The following is a 10095-nucleotide window of genomic DNA, read 5'->3' as shown; positions in this document are numbered from 1 at the left end:
GCCTAGTGCTGTGAGTGTCCTCCAGACCTTGTCCTGCTGCAGCCAGGTAGTGCTGGCACTGTGAGACTCTTCCAGGCCTTGTCCTTCTGCAGCCAACTTGGTGCTCTGAGACTCTTCCATACCTTATCCTGCTCTAGCCAACTAATGCCTGGGGCTGTGAGCGTTTTCTAGACCTTGTCGTACTCCTATGGATTACTGCCCAGTGCTGTGAGCATCCTCCAAGCCTTGTTGTGCTCCTGCCAGCTAGTGACTAGGGCTTTGAGCATCCTCCAGGCTCTGTCCTGCTCTGGCCAGCTAGTGCCTGGTGCTGTGAGCGTCCTCCAGACCTTATCCTGCTCTGAGCAGCTAGTTCCTGGGGCTGTGAGTGTCCTCTAGACTTTGTTGTGCTCCTGGCAACTCGTGCCTGATGTGTCAGTGTTCCCGAACAGTTCCTCCCTCGTGCAGTGCTCCTCCGTCACTGTGACCTTCTCCTCCCCCTTCCCAGTGGTGTCAGTTTGTCTTTCCAGCCCAGCAGAAAGCAGTTCTCCCTGGTGTGTTGACTTTGTGCTGTACTCTTCAGGTCTTTTCCCTCTGCAATCAGTCATTAACCTGGGCTTGGAGGCACCAGTCTGCAGCTGCCGCCTGTGCCAGCGCCACCATGCTACTCTCTGACTGCTGATAACCTTGGGGGCTTCAGGTAAGGCAGTGGGAGTGTCCGGTCCCCGGGGTGACAGGCACCATTGGCACTCCCCACGGCTTGTAGGGGGATAAAAGGCCTCTGCGTGGTGAGGCTGGCACGGGTCTAGCCCGGGGCTCACCTGTCTACAGGCAAGGCCGGGACCCGTCCAGCTCCGCTGCCACGTCCTCGCTCACTGGCACCATGGCAGCTGCGTGGTACAGCTGGGCCTTGCTGCTGATCCTGCCCGCCGTGGCCTGGGCTGGGGGAGCCGGCCCCGTCCTCGTCAACCGGCCCTTCGTCACCATCTGGAACGCCCCCACCAAGGACTGCGCCGAGAAGTACAACGTCACCCTCAACCTGGGGGTCTTCGACATTGTGGCCAACGCTGACCAGGTCTTCACTGGGGACGACGTGACACTCTTCTACAGTCAGGCCCTGGGGCTCTATCCCTACTACACGGCTGCAGGGACGCCCGTGGACGGCGGGCTGCCCCAGAATGCCAGCCTCCAGACCCACCTCCATCAGGCCTCCAGCAACATCGAGGCTGCCCTGCCCAACGTCTCCTACAATGGCCTGGCTGTCATCGACTGGGAGAAGTGGCGCCCGCTGTGGGCCCGTGACTGGGGTGCCATGAACATCTATCGGGAGAAGTCAGAGGCCATGGTGCAGAAGGAGCACCCATTCTGGCCCTCTTCTGTGGTCAAGGAGGTGGCAAAGCTGGAGTATGAGCAAAGTGCCCGGGCCTTCATGGAGCAGACACTGAAGTTGGGTGAAGTCCTTCGGCCCAATGCCTATTGGGGCTTTTATGGCTTCCCTGACTGCTATAACAACAACTTTGACAGCTGGGGCTACACGGGGAAGTGCCCCCTGGTCGAGCAGATTAGGAACGAGGAGCTGTTCTGGCTGTGGAAGAACAGCCGTGCTCTCTACCCCAGCATCTACCTGCCCCAGCAACTCAATGGCACGAACAAGGTGCTGAGCTATGTCCGGAACCGGGTGGCCGAGGCCTTCACCGTCCAGCGTGGTGTCGTTGATGGCAGCATCCCTGTCCTGCCTTATGCTCAAATCACCTTTGAAAACACCGTCAACTTCCTTTCCGAGGTGAGGCTTGTTGGGCTGGGAGGGAGCCATGGGAAGCGCTGAGGAGCTCTTTGAGCAGCACTGGAAGAAAGTGTCTGTGGTGGTTGGGTGCTGGCGGGAGAAGATTCTCAAATCTCCTGGAGAAACAAGGCAGGGGATGATGGGCTGCGGTCGGGGGAAATGATTGCCAATTGCAGTCGGCTCTTTCCATGTTGCCAGCCTGCATCTGCCCTTTGTGAGTAAATCCTGGCCTGGCTCTGTCATGAAACTCATACTTTGGGTGATGGCGTGGGTCTGGCACAGCTTCCATGTCACGGGTGACAACACAGCTCCCATGCCATGGTGGTGGCTGTGAACGGTGGTGGTGGCGATGCTGCTGTGAATGGTACTGGTGATCAGGAGGGTCCGTGCACAGGCTGATGTCTCCTCTCTCTCTCGGTGGGCAGGAGGACCTGGTGAACACCATCGGAGAGAGCGCAGCCCAGGGCTCTGCCGGCATTGTGCTGTGGGGAAGCCTCAACTACAGCAGCTCCAAGGTGAGCACGAGCATGGGGGCAGAGCTGGGCATGGCCACACTGCAGGGAGGGCAGGGACTGTCGCTGGGAAGTCCTGGTTGTGACACCCTTCTGTGCCCCGTTGCAGGAAATGTGCCTGAATCTGAAGAACTACCTGGATGGGGACCTGGGTCACTACGTCGTGAACGTGACAGCCAGCGCCGAGCTGTGCAGCCAGAGCCTGTGCTCCGGCCAGGGCCGCTGCGTGCGCAAGAAGGACCAGCACGGCTTCTTGCACCTCGACCCCTTCCACTTCTCCATCGAGACGCACCCCAGCAAGCCCCACTTTGTGGTGCGCAGCCTGACGTCCGACAGCGACAGCTCCCAGCTAGCCGAGAAGTTCAGCTGCCAGTGCTACGACAGCTGGCAGGGAGAGAGCTGCGACACCAAAGGCTCCTCCAAGTGAGGCCACCTCCGTGCTCCCCTGCAGCCCCCCTGCCCGCTCCCCAGACCCACGCTGCTGCTAGAGCCCTGGATCTGCGGGCCGCCCGAGGCAGGTATGGTAACACTGCTGCCGCACGCCGGCACCCTCTTTGCAGGGAAGGGAGCCTTGGAAATCCACGCACAGGGCTGCTAATAAAACCGCTCTGCATCCACGAGCATCTCTGCATCTTTTCTCCATGGCCCGGCGTGCTCTGCTGCTCTGCTCTCAGCAGCCCAGCACGGACCAGCTGCTTGGTGGCTTCGCAGCCAGGGCTGGGCGCTCGGCGTGGCGGCACGTTTAGGGTGACCGGGAGGGCGCTGGCTGGTGCCTGCGAGGCCTGGGCCAGCCAGGAGGGCTTGGGCGGCCGGCCAGCGTGTGGGCTGGTGGGGGGGCGAGGGCAAAGCCGGGCCGGGGGCGTCTCCGTCCCGTGCCTCGGTGCCGGGCGGTCAAGCGCAATGTGCGCCCGGCCCACCCAGTGCTCCCCACTCCTCCTCTGCAGCCCTGACTTCAGGCACTGGGCACTGCAGCTCCCAGCTTGAGGGTGTTCTCCTTGCCAGTGGGGCAAAGCCACATCTGCCTTGTGCCTCAGTTTCCCCTCCTCTAGGACCCCACGTAGGGCAGGGTGCTGATCCCAGGATTTGGGAGCAAGATGCCAGGGTCCCCCGGTGACACCCAGGGCCATACCTCGCTATGTGGAAATGCCTGGGCTTGTGCAGCTGGCCTGGAGGCAGGGCCTTCCGCTCCCGCCCCTGCTGAGAGCGCTCCGTTCCCCCGGGTCGACCGCTCGACACGCTCCGGGCCCCTCCGGCAGGCTCTGTGAGTGCGGCTCTGCACCGTTCTCCTCCAGCACCGTGTGCTGGTTCCCACCAGTCCCCTGCACACGTGCTGTCAGGAAAAAGAAAAAAAGAAAAAAGTGGGGGGAAATGATGGAACAAATGGATAAAATGGGGGAAATGAGGGTGAATAGCTGGAGAAAAGGCAGGAGTGACTGGAAAAGAATGAGAAGAGGGGAGATGATAGATGGAAGCAAAAGAAAAAAAGGGGCACCAGGAGCAAACAAGAGGAGACGGCAGAAGAAAGCTGGAAATTTATGGGAAAAGACAGCATAGCAAAGGGGATTATAGTGGGAGAGCATGAGAAATGGGGGAAATGATAGGATGTGGATGGAAAGAGCAGGGGGCAACAACAGGAGAAGGACCTGCCAAGCAGCTGTGGCCAGGAGAGCATGGGCCTCCTGGCCTCCACCCCCAGCAGGCGATGGAGAGGTTGGAGAGCAAATGTGGGGCCCAAGGCAAACGGGCATGGTTCTGTTCCAGCTTGGTCCGTTCTCCTTGCGTGGTGGCAAGACCGTCCCGAGCACCTTCTCGCTAAGGGCTGGCAGCTGCCGCGCGGCTGGGCTGTGTGTCCCTAGCCTTGCTGGCCCCAGGAGGAGGGGCAGGGAGGGAGTGATGGGGAAGTGTTTGCTGTGGGCGAAGCCAGGGGACTTTGGGACTTCCCTTGGATGACAAGGGCAGTGCAAATCTCCCGTGACCGGGTGGCTCTGCGTGCACAAGCGATGCCTTTGGTCTGGGCGCCCAGGGTAGCTCTCCCTGGACGCTGCCAGGGCTGTGCAGCGTGGGGTGGGCTGGCGGGGGAGCCCGGGCCGCAGGGGCACGGTGGCTTTCCTACCCCTTGCAGCTCTCTGTGGAGAGCAACCAGATTTGTGCCCTGCTCCGGGTCTGTGGGCTCGGAGCTATTGCCGTTGTGCCAGCAGGGCCCTCTGCTCTGGCTGTGTGATGTCCCCAGGTCCAAGAAGGGCCGGGGATGGACGGACGGACGGACACTGATTTGCTCTCCCCAGTCCACGTCCAGACTAGTTCCTTGGCCTTGCAGGAGGAACCTGTGCACGCCAGGCACGGGGCTGACACGGAGCGAGGGTCACGCAGGCAGCGGGAGGATTACCCCCGTTATGGAGCTCCTCCGGAGGGCCGGGCAGCCGAAGGGCCCGAAGCCAGGGCGCCCGGCTTTCCCGGCACAGCCCGGCCGGAGCGAAGCGGCGGGGGAGCACTGCCCTCTAGGGCTGAGCTGTAAAACTAGGGGCTTTGCCGGCTTGCACGAGCCTTTTCTTTTTTCTTTTTTTCTTTTGCATTTTACTCGGGTAAATCACCGTCCTGCAGTGCTTTTCCATGACATTTTAGGACGGTGAGGTCTTCTGCTGTAAGCAGGGCTCGTAGTGCTGCCCCTTAGCATCGCCCGTTACAAAATGCTCTCCCAGCCCTTCCCAGAGCTCTCGTGTCATGCGTCTTCCTCGAGCGGGTTTTTGAGGGACGCTTTAGCTCCCCGATCCAGTCGTCCCCAAGCCCCAGAGCGTCCCTTGGCCGTGCTGGTCCAGGGGTGACCCCCACCAACTGGACTTAGTATGCAATATTAAAAAAATAAATAAATCAACGTGCCATTCAGGAACAAGGCAGGAGGCTTCCACTGCCCTCGTCTCCGGGCAGGAAGGTGGCCCCAAGCGGAGCCCGCCGTGGGGTGCCAAAACGCTGCTCTTTCCCACCCCGATTTGCTGCGCTTTTTTGCCAGGAGAGGTCTCCGCGCTTCCAACTTCAGCCGCCTCAAGGCAAGGAAATACCGACGGGCTTTACTCTGAGAAAACCCATTTAAAAGCAGCTGAAGCAGCTGAATGCCTCCGTGCAGTAGTCACACCAAAACCGCGCAAACCCCAAACATGTTTGCTCTGCAGCCTTCAAAATTATCTGGCCCCGAACGGTACGTCCACACAGCAAGCGGCCGGGCAGGAGCAAGGCAGAGCCAGCTGAGGCCCGGCTCTGCGCTGCCAGCACAACCAAAACTGCAGCTTCGACCGCTTTGCAGCACGCAGCGATCACGAGCAACGGCACCGCCCGAAAATTAAGTCTCGCAGAAGACGTTGTGTTTCGTACGGGAATTAACAGCACGCGTCGATACAATCTGCATCCGTTCGGAAGTCCTGGAACCCAGCTCGGTCTCAGGTCGCCCATCCCGCGCCTGGCTCTTGAGCGCGTTTACACCGCAGAAGGGCCGCGAAGCCCGAGAGCGAAACCGGCTTGGCGGAAGGCAGCGCCGCGGTTTGCAGCTCGGCCGGGCGGCAGCGCGGCCACAGCGCGGCGCTAAGCGCTTGCGCGGGAGCTCCGGAAATAACTTGGTGAGATACAGGGTGCCAACAAGGAGATGTGGGACGGAGATGTTTTGTTAGGACAGGGACGAGGAAAGGGTGGTGCTGCACAGCTCATCGCCGGCGCAGGGTGCTAGATCCTCGCGGTGCCTTACCGGCCAGCTAAGGAACAGACTCTTGCGAGGACCCGCAGCATTTCTCCTCAAAGTCAAACCTGCCTCTGTCTGAAGCTTTACGCCGCTGGAGCAGTTTCCTTCACCAGCAGGTTGCCGGCGTTCGGCAGCAGCTCCCCGGGGCTGACAATGGAAGACGCTCGAAGCGGGACAAGGCCGAAACGCCGCGGTTTTGGCAGGCGTGCGCGGTGCCTCGCTCGCCTGCCCCGGCTCGGGTGCAGAGCGACGGCTCACCTCCTTGAGGCTGCGCTGAGCAATACGGACCAGGCGGCGAGCGCGGCCAGTAATTCGACATCGTGCGGTGGCTTATTGCGAGGATGGCTTTTCTGGAAGGCTTTTTCACTAGTAAATTACTATACCGCATTGGCAAAATACCAGTAATAAAATGAGATAACAGCTCAAATGCTTGGACTGCTGCTGAAAAACTAGCTCAAAATATTAAAGTGAGGAGTTAGGACGGGGCTTTGTTACACTAAATTAACGACCGGTATCGCGTTCTCTCTTTGGAAGGTTACCGAAGCTTCACGACCAACGCTATGCATAAGAAAGGGAAGAAGAAAAGAGGCACCCAACAGCGCGAGGATGTGAAAGCGGGTATTTTTAAGCAAGCCCTAAAACACCAAAGGTCTTTGCGTTCTCGCTGGAAGGACAAGCAAGTCCAGACCCCCGGAGGGGTTATCACAGCGCAGCACAACCAGCTGCGTTAATCCCGTCCCGGTTTCTTTGAGCTTCCGAGCCGTTTGCCAAGCTGGCACCCCCTCCCAAAATTAGTCACAATTGGATTTGGGCCTGGAGTTAATTATCTGATCTAATCATTATACAGGTAGCTCGGTAAATACCTGTATTTGATTCCAGGAAACAATACTATCTTTTTTTCCTTTTTAATGGAGAATGTGATTCAACTCAATGTTTGCAGGAATCCTTGCACGCGTACCTCCCACGCCGCTGAAAAAAAATAATATTTGCTGTGGGTTAAATGGAGGAAATGAGAAGCAAAGTTCACCTTCCCAGCGGCGGGAAGCGAGCGACTCCCATTCCCACCCCCTCTGCGCCAGGAGCACGTCACAGCCACGCGTTCGGAGCTCTCTGCTTCCAGGGCCGAGCTTCCGCGCGGCTATCGAGCGCTTAGGGGCTGCTCTGGGACCTGTGCAGGACGCGGAACTTTATCTCGCTCCATTAACTGAACTAAGGGCTGAAATGGGCACCAGGAGGCAGGGAAGAGCTGTTTCTCCTTGGCTTGCAGCAGTCCCCGATGCTGTCAGAAGCCGAGTTCGTCCTGCAACGAACTGGCTGTCCGCGCCAGCTTGCGGCTGGGCTTAATTAAAAATCGGGCTCGAAACACGGGCCAGCTCTTTCGTTGTTGTTTTTGTTGTTGTTGGAATAAGACAAGCCTGGGAATCAACACAGGTTGTCACCTTCAAATATTAGTTTTTAATGGGTGTAACAGGTTTGTTCATCCCAGGGTGAAGCTGTTCCTCAGTCCTTGCTGCTTAGGGCGTACCTGAAGGTGCCCGAGCCGCGGGGCGTCGTGCAGGCTGGCTTGTCTCCTCCCGACTCGGGGGAATAGACCCCGGGAAGGGATCGCACCCGCGCCCAGCAGAGAGCTGCTGGAACACCGGCGGGGTTTTCCCGTCCCTTAGAACTAGCCTGGTTTTGCTTTTCAACAAATGGGTGTTTTCCTCCTAAGAAGACGTCGACGGGGAGAAGCCTTTAATGCTTTGATGTGGCTCGGCCATAAAAGCAGCTTAGCTGAAGAGCAAGGCTTAGATTAAGCTTTGCATAAAACAGAAGGAAAGAAGCTCTTCGAAAGGGGGTTTCAGATAAAGCTGGATAGTGGCAGTCTATTAATTAGCTATTAAGAAAAGTTGTCTCCTACTTCTTTCTGTATTGAAAACGTCAAAATGAGCGAAGACCGAGAAATTGCCAAGCGCTGCCGTTGGGTCAGCCAGAAACCACGGCCCCGTCCTCAGCGGTGGCTTGGCACCAGCAACCCCCGCCTGCGGCGAGACGAACGAGAGGGCAATCCGCGATTCCTCAGACTCGGATCCTTGACCGCGGCAAAGGTTGCACTTTGGCTTGGCTCAGCCCTTCCCCTTCCCTTCCCGAAGGAAGGCCGCGTTGAGGCACCACGATCCTCTAGACCGAGCCGAGTCCAGCACAGGCTTGGCAGGACGGCACGACGACGAGCAGAGGGCATCCGGGGCATCACAAGTTCCCGGTGAGCCGCTAGCGGTGCGCTCGGGAAAGCTCGGAGACGGATCTAAAACGCTCCGCGGAGCCGCCGCAGGCTCTGCTGGCCTCCCGCGCGTGGCTGCAGGCGGATCTCGTCTCAGAGGACCAGCGGTTATTTCTCTGATTCAACAGATTACAATTTCAGAAATTACCCTGAAATATTTAAACCCTGAAACGTGATTTGCTGGCTCCCGGTGAGTGTTTAAACATTGGCATAAACAGCGGACCCAGCTTTAGGTTACATAAACAAAAATGCCTCTGCCTTTGGAAGCTTGTCCTAGCAAAGGACAGGAAGGAAAGCAAAGGAAGCTTGCCCTCCAGCAAAGCACGCCGTCGCAGGACCCGGCCTTCCTTTGGTTGACTGCCTTCTCGGGGGAAAAATCGCATCTGACGGACCGCGAACCTGAGAGCCTTACCTTTTTCTTTTGCGCTTTTCACGCTTTTAGGGATTTAAAGTTTTTCTACGGTCTTAAGTGTGGAAACAGTTGGGATTTAGCCATGTTTAAGCAGGGCGCAGGACTAAGTCAACCGTTCTCCTAACGAACGGCCCCGCTTGTGCAGGTCCAAACACCGCACGCAGAAATCGTGTTAGTGCTTGTCTTGAACTCTCCCCCGTCTCTCCTGCACGGTCGTCCCAAATGCAAATAAATCGTCCGGCTTTTGCTCTTCAAACAGTCCGTAACTACGCTTGCTGTCTAATTCACTGCTCCTTCCTTGGGTCCTGCTTGCACGGGCAATGGGCTGGGCCAAAGCTAGCGGGTGACCCCCTAGATTCCGGGTTTAATCCCAGTTTCTGGAAATTTTCTTAATTAAGGACTCTTTTGGCTAGCACTGATCTCATACGCAGTGCTTAATCGCGCTGCGAGCGACCGTCCTAGAGCAGAGCTTCGGCGCGAGCCCGACCGCCTGCCGGGGCCGCCGAGAAGCTCCGTCGTCCCGGCGAGCACGAGGAGCGTCGGCCGCGGCGCGTTTCCACTGCGGTTCGGTCGTTTCGGAGGCCGAGGACCTCGCTGCCGGTCTCGAAGCCTGGGGCCCCGGCTCTTCTCCTGCGTCCGTCCCTAAGCAGCCAGGCTGCAAACGCCTCCCGTTCGGTCTGTCGCTCCCACCTCCCGCGGCCGGGAGAGCCGAGAAGCGTTAAGCTCTCCGGGGGATCCCCAAAGCTCTTTCGACTCCAGCAGGAAACACTTCGGCGCCGCTGCCGCGGACATCGCTGAACGCAAAACAAGCCCCGCTAAGGCTAACCGGGGTCCAGCTAGGGTGCTCTTGCCCTCTTTCGCCTCTCTCAGTCATTTCAGTCGTTCAGTAGCTCCACACGCAGGCCCGAGCGACGTCGCACAAAATCCAGGGAAGCGGCACCGCGCGCGGCACCCACGTCTGCTTCCAGGCACCCTCGTTAGCGGAGGCATCGTTATCCGGAGGTCGGCGCGCAGTACTCCACGTCGCCGGAGACCCTCCTTCCTTCCTTCCGCGGGACCATCCTAAGCCACGAACGCTTAAGGAGCCAGATTTCGTTAACGGAAGTTTTGGAAGGTCAGGTCAATCCCAGACAAAACCGGCACGGCTGCAATATTTCGGCGACGGGTTGCGGCGTGAGACCTGTCGCCTAGTCCGAAACAGTAAACTAAGGGGGCTCGGTTTCGCTTTGCGAGAGCCTGGGCTGGGCAGGGATGCTGTGCGGGCAGATTGAAACACCTTCTGCTGAGGAAGAGAAAAATCACGTTTAAGAGAAAAATTAAAGAAAATTTTCAACAGTTGTGATTTTAAGAGGGAATAACTCTGATTTTTTGCTACAGAGCCGCTTTAGCCTTACGCTCCCTTAGCCTTCCTACGCTTTGGATTTC

General features: G+C 58.2%; 1 protein-coding gene across 1 annotated transcript; it reads left to right on the top strand.

Moving 5' to 3' along the window:
• Window positions 1-859: 859 nt before the first annotated feature.
• HYAL1 (hyaluronidase 1) lies at window positions 860-2758 on the top strand. The gene is made up of 3 exons (XM_062585648.1): window positions 860-1759; window positions 2185-2274; window positions 2381-2758. The coding sequence occupies exons 1-3, from the start codon at window positions 860-862 to the stop codon at window positions 2696-2698; spliced, it is 1308 nt and encodes a 435-aa protein (XP_062441632.1). The 3' UTR covers window positions 2699-2758.
• Window positions 2759-10095: the final 7337 nt, after the last annotated feature.

The sequence above is a fragment of the Rhea pennata genome, chromosome 12 (genome assembly GCF_028389875.1).
Source record: "Rhea pennata isolate bPtePen1 chromosome 12, bPtePen1.pri, whole genome shotgun sequence".
NCBI lineage: Eukaryota > Metazoa > Chordata > Aves > Rheiformes > Rheidae > Rhea > Rhea pennata.
The sequence above is the reverse complement of the archived record's forward strand: the minus strand, read 5'-3'. Positions and strand labels throughout refer to the sequence as shown.

Bases quoted from the DNA above. Each gene is read 5' to 3' on its own strand.
- HYAL1 (XM_062585648.1), top strand. From the start codon at position 860: ATGGCAGCTGCGTGGTACAGCTGGGCCTTGCTGCTGATCCTGCCCGCC. The intron at 1,760-2,184 runs GTGAGGCTTGTT...CTCGGTGGGCAG, and splicing joins CCGTCAACTTCCTTTCCGAG to GAGGACCTGGTGAACACCAT. The intron at 2,275-2,380 runs GTGAGCACGAGC...GCCCCGTTGCAG, and splicing joins TCAACTACAGCAGCTCCAAG to GAAATGTGCCTGAATCTGAA.